We start from the raw sequence: 22,871 nt of genomic DNA, 5'->3' as shown, positions 1-22,871 counted from the left end.
GATTAAATATAATGATGCACTGTGATATATTTAATACATTTTTACAACCTTCATAAGCATGAAATACTAATCCCAGGGAATTCAGAGTAAAACACAAGAACATTCTCATTCACTTTGATAGGCCACAATTTCATACAAGCATTTCATCTTTTTTTCTCTGCTCAGTAGATTTCTTCTTTCTTGATTTCAAAGCACAATGCAAGCTTGATAGTTCTCATTGACCTACCTTGTCTTTTGATCAACACTCAGTTGTAAACCAATGAAATATGCATCCTCTTTGCCGTTTTTCAAGATCTAGAATATAACGATTAAAATTGTATGCACTTCTTCTTTTTATCACAGAAATCTGTTATGTTAATAATGAGTAATAAACTATTTATTAACAGGGGTTATGAGTTACTATATTCTCTAGCTACAGTGCTAAAGTTAAAGCAGCTCACAGCTGACAGTCCTCAGACAACATCAACGTTGGCCAAAAAGTTTTGTTACTATATCATCATTTCTTACTTGAAAGTCAGTGAAATCATCAAATCTTGCACAACCTCTGTAGCAGATGTCATCTGACAAATACCTTGCAAGACATGAACCCTCCTACAATCAATTAATATAGGCTCTTGTGTCATCTCACTGACACTTTTCAGCCAGTTCAATGAAAGATTTAAGTAGTTCAAATCTGACTTTTAAGGATATTGATGATTTAAACAAGTTGGTCTCAAGACAGCAAACCAACAACTAACACACAGTCACCTAGGAAACATCATTTAAAAACTCTTTGCCCATAATCTGTGACTCAGATTCTTCCCTCATAATTATATTCCATAGGAAGAGGCAAAGGGGGAAGTCTGAGGACCAAAAAGAGGCTGCTAGGTAGACTACATCTCAGATACACTGACAAGCTCAAAAGCCAGTCTTCTGAGAGTTGCATGTAAATTAATAGCTGGTTTTGATTTGTTACTTAATACTTTGAGTTTTTCTGCTGACCTTTACTTTCAGTTAACTCACCTGCATTACAGAACTGTAGCTCAAGATTATAATACTTCTTGCTAAAATGAAGCCACAGATTAATTAAAATTAAACATGAAGATTTACCTTAACACATAAGCAGTCACAGCTAGATATAACAGACTTGATCTTTTTGGTTCCCTTCAAACACAGGAAAACCTATGATTCTATAATACTCTGATAACGTTGTAACTGCGACGTTGTATAATTTAAATGTGGATAAGGATTTCTTTAATGCTTACTGTGGTTATTTCTATAAAAAATCCTAGACCAACCTAGGCCCTGTTTCAGATAGGAAACAATCTAAAAAAAGACTTGGATTTGTCCTTCATTTTCATCTGGCTTAATGTTATTGGAATTTCACTGACTTCCCTTTCATAAAACTTGTAGGAAGTACAACAGGTTGAAAAGGTTTTCTGACCACAATCACTTGTTCTGGATAATTTATTCCATAATACTAGTGATTTTTCTTACATATCGCCAGAGGAACTTTCTTTCACTTTCACTCTCAATGACGGCAAGGTCTCCAAAGTTCTTTTTGCAAAATTCACGACCTTTTTCCACAGGAACACTCTCTGTGCTGAAATAATAATGTTTGTCTTCATGTATAATCCATCCATCCTCAGTAGTTGTGTACTCTGTAAAATAAATACTAAGCTAACTATTGCTCCTGAGGTACGAGATATTCTCATTAACAGAATATTAAAAATGCATTTAAACAACACACACACAAAGAGTATAAGCAATAACACTTACTGGGTGCAGGAGATTCTGTTGGTTCAGGCTTTACACTTGCTCCTGTAAGAAAAAAAAATATTTATTAGGACTGCCGTAAGAGAAAGTGTTTACCATGACTCATGGGCAAGATTTTCTCTTGACATTGAATTTTAGTGTTAGCTATGGTTTTAACAAAATCTAGAGGGAACTAAGTTGCCCACATCTTTTTTTGGCCATTTAAAAATATGTATTTTTAAATATATATTCTTATTCCTTGAGGCTCTAAATATAAGATACTCCTAAAGCACAAGCTATTATGAACTACTTTGAAATTTGCCTGATTTGAGTAATTATATTTGGTATTTGATGGATGCTGAAAACCTCCTGTCCCAAAGCATTAACGCTATCAAGACTGCCCTGTATCTTCCCCTCCCTCCTTTCCCCAGGTCTTGTATACAAGAACTCTGGATTAAACCAGAAATAGCAGGAATGAAGCTGTGTTATCTTCTTCCATGGTGCCATAGCTACTAATGTTGTTTCCATCTTCTCTGAGAAGAAAGAGCTTCTTAAAAAATTCCATAGAAAATATCCTACTGGAAAAAGATATGCTCCCAAGAAATTAACTGGTTCTTTCTAGCAAGAGGATGTCATGCTAAAGAATTCCCCTAATTGTTTTGGTTATGGCATGGTAGAGATAGCATCATGGAGGTCATCAGCATCTAAGGAAAACAATTTCTAAAACAGGACCTCTCTCACTTTATAGGTTTACCAATTTACTTTGTAGTAAAAAGAGTCTTATAGATATTGGCACTTAATAAAATATTCCCCGTCCAATAAATCCTTTTTACCAACATAAAGCAGATCTGGTAGTTTGATGTCCATAGCCCAATGAGGCATATTTATTTTGCACCCTGTCCTCACAGTATATGAATGTGGCAAAAAGCTTAACTAAACATTTTCCAAAATACTCAAAGGTAGTTAGATATGCTGTTTGTGGAACTAAGAAAATTACAAATTTTGTCTTGTTTTCAGAAAATTAAAAGAATCCAAAATTTGATTTCAAGAAGACTTTGCAAGAAACCAACAAAGGAATATAAAACCCAGCCAAAGTAAAATAAAATATCCCCAAATCAGGCTGCATCTTGCAATTATAGATTCAATTATCTGACCAAAGCCAAGTACTTAAGCCAAGTAAAGGAGGGAGTTTTCACACATAAAAATTCAAGTATGTGAACTGATTTGTGAACCATTTTCTTCTAACTAGAAGCTCAACTCATGAAAAAAAAGAATCCAAAATACCATTTGTTGGAGTAAGTATGAATTGAGACGTAAGCATTAATATTCAAAGTAACATTTCCTATTTTTGAGGAATCACATTGTTCTTTCTGAAATCACAAAGATCTGTGAGAATTCCCAGCAGGGTGCCACAGGGACTCTGTATCTTCAGATGCATTGAAGACAGGTAAATCCTTATGCCACTTTCATATTTCACCTTCCACAGGGAACCATTCTGAGAAACACATTTTGAAAGTTTTTTTTTTCTCAAAGTTATGGAAAAAAAATATCAACCAAGAATATTATTATTATTATATGCATAAGGAAGCAATAATACCTTTTCTTATCTGGCAAATCCATCCATATAGATAATCACAGTGCCTGTCATTCCAAAGCATGCTGGAATCGCCACTGATCTCTGCACAAAGTTCAATTCCTTGATAATTATTGGGTTCTCCAAAGCCCCAGTTTTCATACCTCACCTATAAAAGAAAAGGTTTTGTGAGGATTCTGTTGTACAGCCAGATAACAAGAGAGAGGGGAAAGATACGGCATCAGACACCTAAAATCTGTTCGTACTGTCAGTCTATGAGATAGAAGGAAATCAGAACTTCCCCCTGCAAATGCTGACATTTCAAATTTGTTTTCAGATTTCAACTGGACCACAGCTTAGATAACTTGTTTCTTTTCACACTTGGAAGAATATTGAAATCTTTTTTTAGAATATAAATTCTGTAAAATTCATCTAACAACAATGATGATGCTACATTTTGCTATTAAATTAATTACATATCCTATACAAGTAAAATAGTAGGACATTGCTGAGACACAACAAAAATGTTGGAATTTTACTCACAAAAATACTGATATTCTAATTTTCCTGCATGAATACCAATTTCATTTTTCTCTATGGTAAAATTCTATCAATACATTTTGACCAACCTTGAATGAGATGCAATCACATCTCTAGAATCACTTTTGTTTCTACAGTTTTCTACGCTGGCATAAGAAATTGCCTTCAGCTCCATGGAATGAAGGTCATTTCAGATCAAGAGCTAATTAGCAGGAAGAGAAATACTAATGATGAACTATTTTACTGGAGTATATATATATTGATAATAAACTATATTTACTCAATATACTCAATTATATATATATATATATATATATATACACACTTTTTTCATCTACATGAATTTAACTTTTTCAATAATTTAATGCACATTTTCTTATAAAAAAATCAGTACTTTTAGACAAAAAATCAAGCCATTAAATTGTTATTCATAAGCTTTCCTAAAGAGAGCATGACACAAGAGAGGATTATCATTAAACATAAAATTACACACAGACGTCTACAACACACACAGTTGAGAAACATGGGGAATGCAAAATAACACCTGTGAATAATTAAACCACTCACTGGAGATCCATCGCTCCAAACAAAGCCATCATCAGGATTCAAATAATATAAACCCATCCAGAAATGCTGGTGGTAATAACCATTGTTCCTAAACAAAAAGAAAAATAATAAATATCCAAATTATAAGAAGTTTAAACATAAAAACAAAGCTAATAAGGGCATTACAATATTTTTAAAATCTATCATCCACAACAGCGGATAAACTTCTGTAAAAATCCTTAAAACTCTTAGAAACAATAACGAGGGAGGACAACAATTAAAATACAACTATTTCTAGCTCTTAGCACTATACATTAACTCAAATAAATTGAAACAGTGGCCAAGACTTTATTCAGAAAGTGTCAATCCAATCCAACTGCTGAAAATCTGATAAGGTTGTTTATTACTTTTCTCTAATAGTCCAATGCCTACTGTTTCTCATTTTCTCTTTAAAGGCATTTACAGTATCCAAGCTGAAAAATACTTGCTTCAGTTGAACTGCATTAAAAAAAATAATAAATAAAAATCATCTTAAACGAATTCTTGTAAGCAGACAAACTTTACTGATTTATCAGAATTTATTGAGTCAATATATGGTAATGCAGCATCTGAGACTTCTTCCTTTCCAGAAGTACATAGCTGTGATTCTAGTATGGTTGCAATATTTTACAAGGCTGCCATGTTTCAGTCATGCTTTCTAGACACACTTGTCAACACATGTATGTGCTCATTGAGCCCACCTTCTTCAGGTCATATCACAAGTGCATACTTTTTAACAGTACTTGAACACATTCAGAAATCTTTCACCTATTATTTATTTATTTATTTATTTACAATTCAGGGACCTATAAACTTTATTTACATTCTGTCTATGGAAAAAAAATGAATCTGAAGTTGCCTCTGCTTCCTGATTTGTCCAGAAAATAATGAAACAAAACATTGACCAGATTTATATCATGACTGTTTCCCTATTTGTACATTTGCTTATGCTAAACCAACTGGCATCTGAGGTAATTTTATAATATTCACAAATCCACAGGAAATATTTTTATATCTGATCATAAATGTTGTCTCAGCGAGGTATCTCACAATAGCATTAGCTTCTGGGGTGACTGCCACTAGTCATACTACAACGGCTATTTCATCAGCTCTGTTTTTTTGCTGTGTGTTTGATGCAGGTGTTGATAATAAATCAAGACTACCTTATACATGTACTAAAGTAAAAATGCAGACCTAAAATGAAATATTTCAGAAAGATCAAAAGGGTAATTGAAGCAGATGGATGACCATGCCACGGATACTCACGCAATAGAACGCCATATCACGTACTGTTCTTCTTTACCATTAATGGAGGCCAGATCTCCTCCTATACTTCGACAAAACTGTTGAGATTCAAGCCATGTTTTCTTTTGCTCTCCTTTTGAAAAAGGCTAAAGAGAGCATGTTTTGCAATCAGATATAGTAGACCATACAGATCACAAGAAAAAGAAACACCAGCAACACAAAAGCAATTCATTTACAATTAACTTGTTCTGTGGGGATTACAGAAACTTGGAATATAAGGTTAATGAGCATTCATCTGTGTGAAAAACAGATTTCACATGAGTGTCTTCGAGGCAAGTTAGCAGACTGCATTGCTGACAGCAGTACCTGCTCCAAGACAACACACAGAGAAAGGTACTTTCAATTTTAACAGACAAAGGATGGGAAATTAAGCTCAGAAGATCAGACCTCAAGATCAGACTTCAGAGGAGTAAACAAAACCATAAGCATTTTAATAAAAGGGAACAAGACCTCCACATACAATCCATAAAGATGCTTATGAAACAGCAAGTCTTCTGTAAAACAATTTTTATTGCATATAAGCACAGCAAATAGAAACTACCTTAACTCAGAACTAAGCAACATACTTACTTTGAAACAGAAGTTGATACGATTGTTTGAGTCCCAGCCTTCTGGACACCTGGGAACAGGAGTAGTTGTAGGAACAGGTGGTGGTGTCACTCCCTCTGCCCACACTTTACATAAGAATTTTGCCTTTTCTTCACATTTTATTACATCCCATAATCCACCTGCAATTCCAGTTCTCATGGCAACACAGCCTGGCTTTCTTCCTGGTTATAAACAGGAATGCATAAAAGCAGCATTTCAGGGGTCATTGCAAACAACAAAAATTAAAAAATATATATATATATATCTGTTGTTCACCCATATGTGAGATATGGAATCATATCTCACATCAAATCACACCAGCCTCCAAGCAACATTATAACATGCAATTCTACTAATTCTCCCCAATTCTACTAATTCTCCTCTAAAACTGAAGATATGTTTAGAGCTATTTTCTCATATTTTTCTCATTTGACAATGATTTTCAAAAATAAGCTGGCTATGTGCAGACCTACTGTTGGCTTCACAGTCCATGTAGCCTTAGCACTCCACCTGACACATTTAAAACAGCATTTAAGGCACTGTAATTACTGAGGATCAGAGGATTTCCTGAAAGCCAAATACAACACACCGGAATCTTGAATGCTAGACACTGTCCTCTTTTTGATGTGACCATGTCAGAGACAAAAAAGGCTTCCCATTCACATAATCACAGAACTGTAGGGGTTGGAAGGGACCTCGAAAGATCATCGGGTCCAACCCCCCTGCCAAAGCAGGTTCCTCAGAGCAGGCTACCCAGGTAGGCGTCCAGACAAGCCTTGAATATCTCCAGAGAAGGAGACTCCACAACCTCCCTAGGCAGCCTGTTCCAATGCTCCGTCACCCTCACCATGAAGAAGTTCTTTCGCATGTCACTGCACAACTTCCTGTGCTCTAACTTGCAGCCATTACCCCTTGTTCTATCCCCACGAACCACTGAGAAGAGGTTGGCTACATCCCTCTGTCCCCCACCCCTCAGATATTTATATACATTGAGGAGATCCCCAATTGATTCCTATTTTTTCATTAGAACTGGAAAAAATAGCAAGGTTTTCATCAACACAGCATAGTAAATAAGGAAATCAAACTCATCTAGAAAAGATATTAACTAAAAAGACTAAACACAAACCTTCCTCTTTTCCTTTCCCACAATGCCATTTTCTCTAAGACCAGACACTTTATGTATGCAGTGAGCAAGTGTACTAAGAGATATGCTGCACAGGCAGGGCTTGCAAGCAAGGCACAGTGTGTCTGCAGAGATTAATCTTCTAGAGTAGGACATGCAGAATGAAAGTAAACCTGAACTTGTCCTCACTTTAAAGCTTTTTCTGAGCTCACATTAAAAACTCACTTGAGCACCATGCAGAAAGTTAGCAACAGCATTGCATGCTTGACAGAGCAGCCAGGTATATTTGAAAGCAATCGCTCATTATAGCATCAAGCAGGGGCTATGGATTGAAATTTAAAAAAAAAAACAAAAAAAAAAAACAAAAAAAAAAAAAAAAAAAAAAAACATGTGGCAAGCTATGTTTTCTGAGCACTGCACTCATTAAAGAGCATAGAGTCATAGCTACCAGGCATTTCAGAATTCCAGTGTGTAAATAAGACAGATTCGCCATTAGTCCACTTGAAAGTTCCCTTTTCTTCAACATCCGAAAGTCCAATCCAAAAGTATCTTTCTGTCCTCAGCCCAACCAGGCTAGTCAGATAGGCTTGTTCGTATCTGTTCAAAAGAACACAACTGTTAAATTAATACCATTAAAATATTTTTTTAAAAGATGTTAATAGTTTCTTATTTTCTCAGAATTACCTTCGTACCTTCTTGAATGAATGTTTTAGATGGATTTACCTGAACAAACTAAATAAAACAGTCATAATATTTATTTTGTAAGTTTGAATAACAGAATATTCTGTCTTCTCTTCTGATACCAAATAAAGAAAGTGATTTAAGGGTGGACTGACTTGAAATTGGAGAGGATATGGGAAGGAGGAAACTTTACAGGACTTTACTTGAATATTACTATATTACTGTGAGTTTCTGGTACCATTGAATTTAATGAATTCTTTCTACAGACAAAACCAAAACCAGAAAAGAAGTCTCAGCACTACTAGGGAAATACAACAAACTGAAGGCCAGAGTAGTAAGATACTAAACTGCTAAACTAATAAAAAACTTAAATTAGATCCAGTGATCATACCTGAAAAGTTATGTTGGAAAAAAACCTATGAAGAGGCAAAATCTAACATAGTTTATTACAGTGTTTAAACAATCAGTTTTTGCAAAATCAGAGCAAATTTTAAAAAGGCTTTCCCATAACAACGTATAGCCACATTATCATTAAACAATTACAACATTATCGTTAAACAATTTAAACACAGCTGCAGTACTACCTACGTTTAGAGAGTTACAATCCACAACAGATTTTTCAGGCTAGAACACACCTATTTAAATTACAATGAAGCAAGTAAGCCAAAGTACAAAGCACTGAGTCGACTGCAGGTGCAGTGAGCTTCGTTTCTTAACCCCATCTCATTTTCACAATATGCCATATCTGATAATGTGTATCAGCTGCTCACAAATTTAGCACACTCCGAACCCTGATGGAATTGCGATGGATTTTCAGGCACCAAGCCCTTCTATCCTCATTCGGATTCTCATTTTAACTTTGAAAAAGTAGCTCAGTTCTGAGAAGAGCAGATAGGTGAAAGTGATGTTCTCTTGCTCATTTAAACTAACTTTTGAGAATTCAGAATCATTCTGTGTACTACACTCAAGTAAATCCATGCTCAAACCACTGCAATTAAAGAAAGAAAATATAATTCTATTATATTATAATAATTCTAACCATCTGTAGCAATGATTTTACAGCCATTGCCTATTTTTACTACAAACTGAATTCCTAGATTTGAATGCATATGCAAAAACCTTTAGAAATTCTCTATCTGCAGATAGCTGTCCTCTCAAGCAAGATTTTCATCCAATCAAAATCTTTATTTTGATATTCTGATAATGTTAGATGTTAAACCCTCAGGGGGACCCTCGTGCAAGCCGTTTTCACATACCTGTCTTCAACACTTGCTAAAAAAGCCTTATGCCTTTCACAGGTTTGATTTGCTTGAGAAAATGACACAAATGTATTTCCAATGAAGTAACAATAAAAGCCATGTCTTTTCCAGCCCTGTGAAAATAAATATGAAGTGATCACATATGTTATAACTTTTCTAAACTGCTTATCAAAAATAAATGAAAAATGTAAAAAATATGGGGAAAAAGTGATGTATGACACTGTCAGCTAACCATTGGACAAAGGAACAATTGAACTGGCTAAGGCAGGCTGGAAATAGCCAAAAACAGTTTTTAAAGTTCTGATTCATAAAATAATTTTTGGTATATAATGAATTAATAAATCGGTGCTTTTCACTTCTATAAAGGCATGAGAGGCTTTGTTGTAGGCCTTCAGTGTTCACTATTGGACTGTCTGGCACATGAGCATGCAATCATGAAAACGCTCATGAGAAGTAAATTTCAGCTTGGCTTTTCAGAAAGGGAATGGCACCTCAGACACATTTGGTTATTATTAACTACCTTTAACACTCTTTTCTAATGTTTTGTCATTCAAATGTCATTAGCTCAGGAATATGCTTATGGAGGAATAGTTTGCTGTGACCCAGCTACAATTCACACAAATTTTCCCAGATGGTCTTAAATTTTTCACCAAGGAGACTTCTTTTTCTACCAGTATGCACTTAGTTCTCTAAACAAGGACAGCACACACAAGCATTCGGATCACTTTATCTTCTCCCAGGGCCTCTTGCACAAATACAGGGAATTCATATCAAAGAATTCTCTGTGGCTGTGTAGAACAGACTTTGGGGAAAAGGACATAACAAGTTACGGTCAGTTTTTTGGAACCACTTGTGTCAACAGAACGTTTCCAAATCAGCGGTAGATCCACGAGCAGTTCAGAAAGAGCACAGTGGATCTATTTTGCTTAGGCACTGGTAACAAATTCTTCAAAGTAAGGAGCACTGCCAGAACAGCATGAAGACAAGCACACCCTTACTGTTGTGAATAATATTGAAGAAAATTTTAGGTAGAGCTAAAGAGCAACTGCTGGTGCAAGCAAATTTCTTATGAAGGCCTGAATGCCAATCACTGAAAAATAGTCTACTGCAGGAACAACATGTTTGAATTTTGCTTGAAGCACCGGAAATCTAGAGGGAACATCAAGAGTTAAATGACAGTCAGAGCCTAGACTTATTAATATGTATCACCTCACCCATCTGTCATAGAAATGAGAAAGCCAGCTATTCTAAGGTGACAAAACAGAACTCATTTTTTGTCTGTCTGTCCTTGCAGAGCCATCCATGTGCTATTTTCTCCTCTTAGTCATCCCTAGCAGCCTGCTCAGCTCTGACAACTTTTCCTTTACTTACTCTCTGGCAGCCCGTGTCAATAGTTTCCTCTTCTGTTGGAGCTTCTGACATGGGTTTCCTTTTACAGATGTAGCCAATTTTCTTTTCACAAGAATGGTCTGCCCAAAATCCATCCTGAACATTAGAACACAACAACACAGTCAAGTTGGATTTAGCTTTCAAATTATGTGCTCTATGCTTTTAAGTATTTAACAACTTTTTGCTACCTTTAAAGGAAGTAAAACCTACATGTAACTTCAGTAGTAGCCATTCATTCCAACCTCCATTCTTCTACTGAGGCTGATTCGCCACTGACTTACACTTTCCTTCATTATTAACCCTGCTGAAAAGTGAATGCTTTGAGGTGACAATACACTATCTTTACAAAGACTACTAATTTAATAACCATGTAGGAGGAAAGGGAGATCATAGAATCATAGAATGGTTTGGGTTGGAAAAGATCACCCAGTTCCAACCCCTGCCATGGGCAGGGACACCTCCCACCAGACCAGGTTGCCCAAAGCCCCATCCAGCCTGGCCTTGAACACCTCCAGGGATGGAGCATCCACAGCTTCTCTGGGCAGCCTGTGCCAGAGCCTCACCACTCTCTGAGTGAAGAAATGTTTCCTTCTATCTAATCTAAAACTACCTTCTTTTAGTTGAAAACCATTACCCTTTGTCCTGTCACTACACTCCCTGACAAAGAGTCCCTCTCCTGCTTTCCGGTAGACGCCCTCTAGGTACTGGAAGGAAGATGTTATCTCTCATTGCAGAAATGCAGTTATAACAGAAAACAGAAGACTTCATTGCAAAAACTCCTTAGAAGATGCAAAAAAATCCTTGTAAAGCTAGTATTAAGTTTGTTACTCCCCATATTACAGATTCTCAGAAGAAACAATGGCATACGATGGAAACTATACTGAAAGAATGGAACTTCATACGACCCTATAATTCTGTAAGTTGGACAAAGCATCTACATACTTGTCTAACACTGTCATAGCCACTGCCCAGGAAACACAGGAAGTGAAGTACAAAAATCCTTGTGCCCTTAAGAATCTGTTTAGTCGGCTACTATGTAAACCATGGTCTGGTTGTTGTGGAAGAAATACGCATTTACACCCTTGGCACCAGAGTGTGACCACTAGTGCAACAGAGAAGAATTTTAGAAAGATTATAACTTCACCCCAGCTTCTAACCACTGCAAAACTTTTCACGAAAATACCTAACAAATCCTAAGCTTCCAGACACATCTAACTGCATGTGAAGTTCCTTCTCCCTGCTGAATTCTTAATGCAGCAATGCAACTGTAAATCTCAACTTTGGCCCAGAGAGAACAACCCCAATAAACACATATAGCTCTTCTCAATTTGGGAAGATTTGGATGTTGTAGCCTATGCAGGCCTTCCTCTTTAATATTAATTACTGTGGCTTTGCTCTCCCAAGGTTCTTATTCCAGTTCTCTTCTTCATTCCTTCCTGGAACTGGTGATGTAGTCTCTTCTTCACCTTCTGCAAGTGCTCCACCTGCTAACTCCTCCATGCCCCTCACAGCCAGAAGTGTCACAGGGCTGGCTCCCTCTGCACTCAGTGTCACCTTCTGAACCTGTGTGTCTGTGCACCAGAACGATGCAGACACCGGAATCAGCTACATGCATACACACCGCTGTTGCTCTTGATGGCACTAAACCTCTTGGGAAAAAATAAATAAATAAATAAATAAATTCCCTAAATTAATGAAGTCTCATTTTTTGAGTCCATTAGTCCATGTTGCTACGCTCACACCTTTGGATTCATTTTCCTTCCAATTTTCTTCCATCTAGAGTATCTCTCCTGGTTTCGAATGGGAGAAGGTTATTTTTCTTCATAATGCTGGTAGGGTGCCATGTTTTGGAGTTAGTACGAAAATAATCTTGATAACACGCTAATATTTTAGTAGTTGTTGAACAGTGCTTATACTAAATCAAGGACTTTTCAGCTTCTCATACCGCCCTTCTTTGCGAGGAGGCTGGGGTTGCATCAGTCAGCTGGTGGTACGCAATAGCATTATGCATCACTTGTTTTGTGTATTCTTTTATTTTTGTTCTCTCCCACCTTTCTCTTTCTTATTAAACTTCCTTTCTCTAAACCCATGAGTTTAACCTCTTTCCCCCAATTCTCTTCCCCATCCCATTATGTGAGAGGGGAGTGAGCAAATGGCTGTGGGGTAATTTGCTGCTTGCCAGGATAAACCACAACAGTCTCTCAAACAGCTTCTCATTTTGAGGTAATAAACACTGAAGTCTTTCCAGATTTTTTGGATATTTGCCATTAAATATATTTATGTCATTAAATAGTGTACTTCCCAGGAAGTATACTGAAGAGTTGAAAAATAAAAAAATTTTTTCCCCAGTGTCAATGAAAAATACAAAAATATACAAATACAAAACAAGCTATATTTGTGTATTTGTTCCTTAGGTATGATAGAATATTCTAAGACTTGATATTTTGAGAAATATGGGAACTACAAGCAAGAACTATAGTTTGTTTTCTTTAATTTTGCTACTGAGCGTGGGCTTGCCGACACAGAGGTAAGCTCTGTATAGTTTTCAGGCCAGTTGGGAAAAAAAGTGTAGCTATTCTCTTTTTGAAGTGCACTCACCAAAAGTACAGCCCTCAAGTGTTAATTTTGCTAAATAAGAAGATGCCTTTGATATGGGTAAATTCTCTTTTTTTCTGCTGGTAAAATAGGTAAACCCTAAAGGAGGTGCTAAGTTCAATATTTTTAATTATCGCTAAGAGGAAAAATATTGTTTTGCAACATCGCACTGATTGACTTTTATACCAGATGATTATCTCTGTTCCTACAGTACACCTAGATACTGATCATTGCAATATTCCTAGAGGAAGCCTTTTTAAATACAGCCTTGTAACTGTAGGCACATAGTCACTGAGGAAAGGCCTCCTCTAATGGCATTGCTGAACACTTCCCTCACAGCTTTTCACATTCAGTGCAGACACAAACACAATATCTAATCCATCTAGATCCCAGACCCAGGTTTTATTATTTTGCCTAGAAAAAGAAAACAAAGGCTTCTCTTCTAAAGATAGCGTTTTTCTTTAGCATCAAATAGTGATTGCTAATGCATTTTCTTAAAGTAGCTATATACAACATATTCAGTTAAAGCGTAAAAAAAAAAAAATAAAAAAAAAAAATAAAATGCATCTAAAACATCTTTGTAGATTCCTGAAGAGAAGAATTTATATGTTCACGTGCTTCACGATGTAATTACAAGTTTCTTCCAAAATTCACATGCAAATACTGAAATCTCTGGACCTTGCAGGTCATTTACCTTGAAATAAAGCCACCACTTGCTTCTGAAAGAAGCAACAATGGAAAACTTTTAGCAACCTTGAACAGGGAACTTTCATCTAAAAAGTAACAACTAAAAGAGTCTAAAATGGGCTGCTTCAAACAGCAACATCCCCCACTCTTGTATTCTTGCATAGAAAAAGTCCCAAAAGATAGATTAAATAAGATAATTAGATCAATAGCTAAACATGACTTTACCTTTCCCTTCATAACAACACAGTCCTCTTGCCTGTTGTTTGCATGCGTGGGCTCTCCACGAAGCCACCTGGTGTACGTCACAGGTGTCCCATCACTCCATTCAAAATACATTTGAACCTTGAAGTCATTCAGCCCAATCCACAGCTCATCATCTGGCTCTAAAACAAGATTAACAAGATTGATAACAATCCTTTTATATGATGGGAAATTCTGTCTTCATGGAACAGCAAAGAATTTATTCTTAGAAAGGTAAAAGGTAGTCACAGGAAATTAAGTCTCCCTGTTTCATAAAGACAACACACCATTCTTCACATACCTACCCTAGTCATCAGGAAGGACCACTCACTCTAGTGGAAATGCAATAAAAGTGTTTAGCCTTGTACAAAACAGCACACTTACTCTCTGTGTTCAATTATGTTGTAGCACAATTTGGTTTGTTCTCATTTTCCGGCTCAAAACCCTTGTATAACATAAACAACAAGATTTGACAATATGTAAAGAAAACTCTACCTTCTGTTTTCCTCTTACCTTTTGTACAGCAAAGAAAGTAGAAGTGCCATCTTTTCTAATGCTTACACACCCAGTGCTGTCTTTTAGAGTTGACAGTCAGAGCACTCGCAAGTCTTTCCATTACATGTTCCTAAATTTTGTTAATTTCAGACCAAAATGAAATTCATCTAGTTGTTGGACTTTTTTTAGTTCACAACGGGGTAAACTGATGGTTTTTAGTTGGAAGTGCAGGAATAATCAGTTATCTTACTTTACAGCAGATGTATCTTAGAGGTTTATTTGTTGGTGCTTAAAATTCTGTACTCTACCATATTGCTACTATAATGTTCATTATCTAATTTTCTTCTGAAAAAAAAAATAAAAATCTATTTGAATATGGAAAAAAATGGGCATTTAGAATGTGAACTCAATCATCATCAAAGGGAATTCCTTTGTAGTACTGATTTTATGACTTTGTTAAGTGCATTTATTATGAGAAGCATAAAAGAGATTTAATTCCATTATTAGCAGCGTGATAGAACTGTACTTTGAAGTAAATGTACCTTTGTGGAGAGAAGAAATTATAGACTGATGGATATCTGAATATGACTAGTAAAAGGCCTGCTTTCCTTCTGGTATGTCCCTGTTGTTGAGGCCTGCTATAGAATTCATATAATCTGTCATCAAGCCTAGACTAAAGGCAATATAGATGTCTCTTTTGCTCCACAGCACTATGAATCAGATCACACTGACCAGCTACACATAGTCCTTCCGTTGGCTAGCATTCATTCTGTGCAAAATTTGTACAACACTCTCCTGTTCACAGTTTATTCCCACATTTCTTTCTGAAGAAGTCTTCCTCTATTATCTTCTGTCCAGACTGACCACAGTCAAGTTGACAATGGAGTCACTCATGAAAATTAAAAATGGGATTGTGAGTCCCCCCATAAAGATATCTGCTGCTAGAGTGGTCTCTGAATGGAAGCTGGAGCTGTTTCTATTCTGTTACTGCTGTCACTAGCAACAGAAGTCTGTAAAGCACTGTTAAAAGTCATCTCCCTTAAGGCAATCCTTTTCTGATAATACTTTTTGGGTGGAGGTTTAATAGACACCCCCACAACTTAAAACTCTCCTGTGACATTTCTCCCATCTGCTAGATACAGGAACACAGAGGCCTCCCATTTTGACAAATCAAGTTCCTGCAAAAATCATCCTCCCAGTTTGTCAATTTTATGGAGTCACCTCTTTTCTGTTTCCCTCTATTTTCCTTCCTGTCTTTATTATACCTGAATATGATCAGCCCTCGTCGTTCATCCATACTGTCCTTTCCATCTAGTGGGTCACTAGTGGGGTCCCTCAAGGCTCCATTTTAGGGCCGGTACTTTTCAATATTTTTATAAACGATCTGGATGTAGGAATAGAGGGTATTTTGAGCAAGTTTGCCGATGACACCAAACTTGGAGGAGTTGTGGACTCGAATGAGGGTGGAAAGGCCTTGCAGAGGAATCTGGATAGGTTGGAGAGCTAGGCGATCGCCAACCGCATGAAGTTCAATAAGAGCAAGTGCCGGGTCCTGCACCTGGGACGGGGAAACCCTGGCTGCACGTACAGACTGGGCGATGAGACGCTGGAGAGCAGCCTAGAAGAGAGGGATCTGGGGGTCGTGGTAGACAGCAAGTTCAATATGAGCCAGCAGTGTGCCCTGGCAGCCAGGAGGGCCAACCGTGTCCTGGGGTGCATCAAGCACGGCATCGCTAGCAGGTCGAGGGAGGTGATTGTCCCGCTCTACTCTGCGCTGGTGCGGCCTCACCTTGAGTACTGTGTGCAGTTCTGGGAACCACAGTATAAAAAGGACATGAAGCTGTTGGAGAGTGTCCAGAGGAGGGCTACGAAGATGGTGAAAGGCCTGGAGGGGAAGACGTACGAGGAACGGCTGAGGGCACTGGGCCTGTTCAGCCTGCAGAAGAGGAGGCTGAGGGGAGACCTCATTGCAGTCTACAACTTCCTCGTAAGGGGGTGTCGAGAGGCAGGAGACCTTTTCTCCATTAACACTAGCGACAGGACCCACGGGAACGGGGTTAAGCTGAGGCAGGGGAAGTTTAGGCTTGACATCAGGAGGAAGTTCTTCACAGAGAGAGTGGTTGCACACTGGAACAGGCTCCCCAGGGAAGTGGTCACTGCACCGAGCCTGACTGAATTTAAGAAGAGATTGGACTGTGCGCTTAGTCACATGGTCTGAACTTTTGGGTAGACCTGTGCGGTGTCAAGAGTTGGACTTGATGATCCTTAAGGGTCCCTTCCAACTCAGGATATTCTATGATTCTATGATTCTATGATCTCTCCCCCAGTACCGAGGGCTCAGACTCACAGGACACCAGCTCCGTCTTCAACAGTCATCTTTACCCCTTCTTCCAGACTGCACTTCATGTTCAGAAGTCCCCCAACAACACACCTCAGTACCATCCTTTAAACTCTCCTCTGATACCAAAACTGAAGGTTCTTCTTATTTCACTGCCCATCATGCTCATTAATGTCTTGTTCCCTCTTTAGTTGCTGTCTTCCATGCTCTCTAATATTTTTTTTGTTTATTTGTTTAAAAAAAAATCTGACTGTGTTTATTTGGCACCCAGCACAACAGAGCTGGGTGGCAAGAGCTCCTACTGTGGTGGACTCATACCACGGTAATAGCAACAAAAAACAGCAATCCATAACAAAATATTTACATCTAAGTCAGCTAAATAAGCCATGTAAATCAGAAATCACCAAGAATTATTGAAGCCTCTTCCTACCTAACATTTTCTCCTCTGAAGAAGAAATGTTGTCAGAGACTTGCGATCTTCTTTAAAGCCAGGTGACTAAATACCAACATTTTTTTCCACAACAACAGTATCACTGAGTTATTTCCCCCTCTCTCAGATATGCATTGGGCCACGTTTGTGCAATATCAGATGTTGCACTTCTGTGTAAACATATACAATGCACTTCTCTTTTATTCTTCATGTTCCTCTCTAAAGTTCTCCTTTGGGGGTGATCCCAAAAAAAAACTGAAGAAGTTTGGCATCAATACTTATCTCACTGTACCCCTTACTGCTTGGTTTCATCATGGGACTGTGAATTGCTTGGTGCAAAGATGGACTTTTTTCTATTTGCACAGCACTTTTGTAGCAGAGTTTGATGCAGACAGGATTTTCTATGCACTGAAACACAGTGTTCTCATCTCAGTGGTGAGCAATGGCAATCTGATACTGTTACAACTGCCTTAAAAGGCTTCTTCAGTCGTTCCAGTTTTCCCCCTCTGGAAAAAATACTTTCAAAATAGTCTGTTGCAGTGAGTGTGCCATATGTGAGAGGCCTGGTTTCCTTCAGGACTATATGCCTTTCAGAAACATTCATTTTTACAAAACCAGTGCAGTCAGTCTTGGAAAAGCCTTTGGAAAAGGCATTAATCTATCTGTGAAATGATCAGCTTCCAAGGAATATGGTGAAAATATATCTAATTTCCTTTAGAGCCTAACTTCTTTCAAATGTCTAATGCCTCATCAAGAAGTCCCACCTTTCCTAATTGCCTCATTTGAAAGAATAAAAGTTCCATGCAAAAAAGTGGTTGGGACCCAATGTAATTCATCCCAGGGGCCTCAGAGAGCTGACTGATGTCATCACAAAATCTTTCTCAATTATTTTTCAGCAGTTTGGGGAATCTGGAGAGGTCCCTGTTGACTAGCTGGCAAATGTTGTTCCGATTTTCAAGAAGGGCAAGAAAGAAGACCCTGGTAATTACAAGCCTATCGGTCTGACTTCAGTACCTGGTAAAATTATGGAGAAAATTATTCAGGGATTTATTGAAAAATACCTGAAGGACAACACAGTCATAGTTCACAGACAACACAGGCTCACGAGGAGAAGGTCCTGCTCAACAAACTTCCTTTTATGACAAGGTCACCCATGTAGTTGACCAAGGGAATCCAGCTGATGCAATGTTTTTGGATTTCAGTAAAGCTTTCAATACTGTTTCTCATGGTATCCTTCTGGACAAAAGGTCTAGCATACAGCTAGACAAATACATAATATGATGGGTGAACAACTGGCTGACAGATTAGGCTCAAGGAGTTATAGGTAATGGGACTACATCAGGCTGGCAGCCAATCACTAGTGGGATTCCCCAGGGCTCCATTTCAGGGCCAATTCTCTTCAATGTTTTCTTAAATGGTTTGTATGCAGGAGTTGAAGATAGACTGAGTAAATCTGTAGATGACACTGAATTGGAAGGAGCTGTTGATTGTTACAAGAGTGGAGAGGCCTTGCAGAGAGCTCTTGACAAATTAAAGGCCTGGGCAATCACCAGCTACATGAAGTTTAACAAGATTCTGCTGGATTCTGCACCTCGGAAGGTGCAACCCTGACTGTACATACAGACTGGGGGACAAGAGGCTGGAGAGCAGCCCTGCAGAAAGGGATCTGGGAGTTTTGGCCAATACCACGCTTAACATAAGTCAGTGGTGTACCGCCTGGCAGCCAGGAGGGCCAAGAGTACCCCAGGGTGTATCAGGCACAGCAAGGCTAGTCAGCTGAAGGAAGGGATTGTCCCACTCTGATCTGTACTGGTGTGGTCTCACCTCAAATACTGTGTGCAGTTTTGGGCACCACAACATAAGGAGAACATAATACTATCACAGGGTGTCTAAAGGAGGGCTACAAAGATGGTGAAAGGTGCAGAGGGTAAAACATATGAGGAGTTGCTGAAATCGAATAGATTGTTCAGCCCAGAGGAATGGAGACCAAGGGGAGGCCTTATGGCAGCCTGCAGCTTCCTCACAAGGGGAGTGGAAAAGCAGGCACTGAGCTCTGTTCTCAAGTGACAGAGATGGCATGGAGCTGTGACAGGGGAGGGTCGGGCTGGTTGTTATGAAAATATTCTTCACTGAGAAAGAACAGGACCTTCTTCTGACCACTTCACTGGAACAGGCTCCCCAGGGAAGTGGTCACAGCACTGAGCTTAACAGAGTTCAAGAAGCATTTGTACAACACTTTCAGACACATGGTTTGATTTTTATTGGGTGGTCCTATTTGGAGCAGGAGTTAGACTCGATGATCTTTGTAAGTCTCTTCCAACTCAGGATATTCTATGATACTATGAACGTGAGGACAAGCATAAGTTGCTATGGAGTTGGACAGGATACAAAACTAAAGCATACCAGCTGTTTTATGATTGCTGCTCCAAGACTGCTGTTATGCTGCCCAAAGCAGCTTACTGTACTTTTAGTGAGGATAAACTAACTTACCTGGCATTAAAAGCACACACAGGATCAGTTATTGCAATGAAACAGACACAGCTGTGAACGTTTCCCCCATCAAAAAGTCATGTCTGATACTAAATGCAAAATCAGGTCCACGTAAAGCAATAGCAACTACAAAATTGCCTCAGCATCAGAATGGTTGTTTCTGACTCAAGGAACACACAGCATCTGTAGCTTAACTAGCCTTGCAACAACTTGAGTATGTGAGCACCTAAGTACCACATTTCAGATGGGGCACATCTGAATCCACATAGTGGGACAGACGGCTTCCTTTTTCAAAAGAAATATAAGTGACATGACATGAAATATAGGAACATGGCAGTGCTGGTAATAGGATCCACATCTTCCCAAATTCTGACCAAAAAACCATTGTTTCCCCTCACCTATCTTTGCAGACTAATAGTAAAAATTCTTCCAACTTCTGAGAAGGTTATAAATTGCTTAATCTGTATAAAAAGAGGCAGAAGCAGACCCAGAGAAATAGGAGCTTGTGTTTGATGCAAGTCTTAACACTGAGAACAACTTTTCCATGACAGCATAGTCTGTGTAGTTTTAATTCTCATATTGATATTTTCCTTCCAAATATTTTTGAAGTTTAAAATTCTCCTTTTGTACCTGTGATAAAGACTGTTTTTTTAAACAGATTTCCTTAGTAGGTAAGACTTATTTAGAACATTATTTCCTTAGTATAGAAGTCATTATGTTATTGCAAAAAAATACTCACGGTACCCAAGCTGAGAAATAATAAAGCTGTACTCTTCAACATTATGGATGCTTGCCAGATCCCCATCCTCCTTTCTGCATGATGTTAAAGCATCTTTCCATATTTTGGGGTCCCTGTGAATTCTGTAACAGTGACCAGCATATGATATCCATTGATCAGGACATCTAATGGGCACATTAGTCTCTGAAAAGAAAAATAACCGTGAAGAATTTCAGGATTCTATTCTTAACTAAAGACTGAAAATTACATAAGGAAAAATTTAACAAATGAATAAATTATATATTTTCTTCACGAAGAACAGCAGAGTTGAAATATATGTAAAGGAATGATATACAAGTATGATCAAAAGTTAAAACTTCCAGATTTTTTTTAAGAACACTACAGTTGAAAACAAGTGCTTGAAACTTGTGAAAAGACAGATTTAAACTGACCACAAAAACACACTTTTCACTTTTATAAGCACACATGTATACCAAAATGTAAAGTTTACAGAGCTGTGCTCTATCACTTTCCTGCACTCACATCAACACAACTCTTCATTCTCCATGTCTCCATGTTGCATAGGTACCTGATAAGAACCTGGGCTTACAAAACGTATATATGAAGGTTTCGTTGTTGGTGTTTTTTTGGTTGGTTGGTTGTTTTTGTGTCTGTGTGTGTTGGTTTTTTTTTTCCTTTTGTCAGCAGACTTTAAGCATTTTATGCTTAATCTAGCCACATTTTCTAGATTAGCGAAGAAAAAAAACAAAAAACAAACAAACAAACAAACAAAAAAATGATTCTACAGGATTGTGCACAAACCCAGATAAGAACACCACTTTAGGAGTCTTTTTTAAAAGCTCCATTGAGAAAATTACAGTGTCAAAGTAAATGATCTATGCCTAAAAAATTGCTTTTAGGAGTTCAGCAGAACAAAGCAGAATACTGCCAACAACCACACTGCTGTTCAGCAAACAATTCAGCCTGAGGAGAAGTGCCATCCAAATGAATAATAAACAGAATACCACTGTTACCGAAACAAATTATGACTCTTGCAGCATTTTTATAATCTGCAGATGGGTTTAGCAAACACCAATATATAGAGTAGAACAAGGACAGCAGGTTTGCAGAAATTCTGTTGGCAAAATAAACTTATATGTGTTGGGGAAGGAGAAGCAATGAGTTTCTGTAGGACAGGGGAGTATATTCCACGGAAATATTTAAGTAGGCATCTGAGTCACGATCAGTCATGCCCAGTTTGCAAGTATGTACCCTGTTGCAGATGGAATATGTTGACAATTAGTAGGTACTCATTGTCAGAACCCAATTTCTAGCACAGCTATAAACTAGTTGGCTGCCAGCATCTTATGAGAAGTTCAAGTAAAATTGAACTTTGTCACCCCAGGGCTCAGTGCATGGTCAGTGCCCTGTCACTCCTGCCACAGAAATGAAGAACTGGAATAGAGACTAGGGAAACTGTGGAAAGACAAACTGATTGCACATGGTGTTTTTCAGAGAAATGAGACAGAGGTGACAAATACTATTGGAGAGGTTTGTCCAATGCTTTAAACAGCTGCCTGATTTGTCTTATGTCTGCTGCCAACTCTGAGCATATGCATTTTACAGTGGTTTGCTATAACAGTCAGAGAGCAGCTCTGAAAAAAAAAAAAAAATCTAGGTTTATATGCTCCTTCAACACACTCTGTGCACCCTTCTGCAGTAAACAGAATAGAACAGATATAAGCAGTTCAGACAGGGCTACAAAGAGAATCACAAAGGTCTTTATTCCCCAGTAAATCTGTAAGAGTCTCTCTGCCAGACTGAAGGACGCTGCAAGTCTATTACTGTAAACACTAAAGCAGCCATGACAGGCTAGGAGACTCTTTTGGTTGTAAATCCAAAAATACCAGGGAATTTGTTGCAGACAGAAAAACAGGAATAGTGTATGACAGTCCAGTTACTTTGGTGGTCTTATTGGGTTTCTTTTGGTTTTATTGGATGACATAGCTGGGCATTTCTCAGTAAGAGAAAGCCTTCAGTTCTTCATTTCCATTAGTCAGCAATGAACTCTGTGCTTCCCTCTTCTTTTAAAGACAACGCA

General features: G+C 38.0%; 1 protein-coding gene across 2 annotated transcripts in view; it reads right to left on the bottom strand.

Moving 5' to 3' along the window:
* Window positions 1-22,871, bottom strand: part of MRC1 (mannose receptor C-type 1) — a 60,373-nt gene that overhangs the window by 18,592 nt on the left and 18,910 nt on the right. For both annotated transcript variants that reach the window (XM_027450673.3, XM_027450674.3), the window contains exons 7-18: window positions 20,792-20,974; window positions 14,285-14,442; window positions 10,760-10,873; window positions 9,386-9,501; window positions 7,897-8,045; window positions 6,308-6,507; window positions 5,699-5,823; window positions 4,415-4,502; window positions 3,332-3,476; window positions 1,759-1,800; window positions 1,477-1,640; window positions 227-294 (exon numbers count right to left, since the gene is read on the bottom strand). In XM_027450673.3, the coding sequence (XP_027306474.2) occupies window positions 227-294; window positions 1,477-1,640; window positions 1,759-1,800; window positions 3,332-3,476; window positions 4,415-4,502; window positions 5,699-5,823; window positions 6,308-6,507; window positions 7,897-8,045; window positions 9,386-9,501; window positions 10,760-10,873; window positions 14,285-14,442; window positions 20,792-20,974 (1,552 nt within the window). The remainder of the gene's footprint in view (window positions 1-226; window positions 295-1,476; window positions 1,641-1,758; window positions 1,801-3,331; window positions 3,477-4,414; window positions 4,503-5,698; window positions 5,824-6,307; window positions 6,508-7,896; window positions 8,046-9,385; window positions 9,502-10,759; window positions 10,874-14,284; window positions 14,443-20,791; window positions 20,975-22,871) is intronic.

This window comes from Anas platyrhynchos, chromosome 2, assembly GCF_047663525.1.
Source record: "Anas platyrhynchos isolate ZD024472 breed Pekin duck chromosome 2, IASCAAS_PekinDuck_T2T, whole genome shotgun sequence".
Lineage (NCBI taxonomy): Eukaryota > Metazoa > Chordata > Aves > Anseriformes > Anatidae > Anas > Anas platyrhynchos.
The sequence above is the reverse complement of the archived record's forward strand: the minus strand, read 5'-3'. Positions and strand labels throughout refer to the sequence as shown.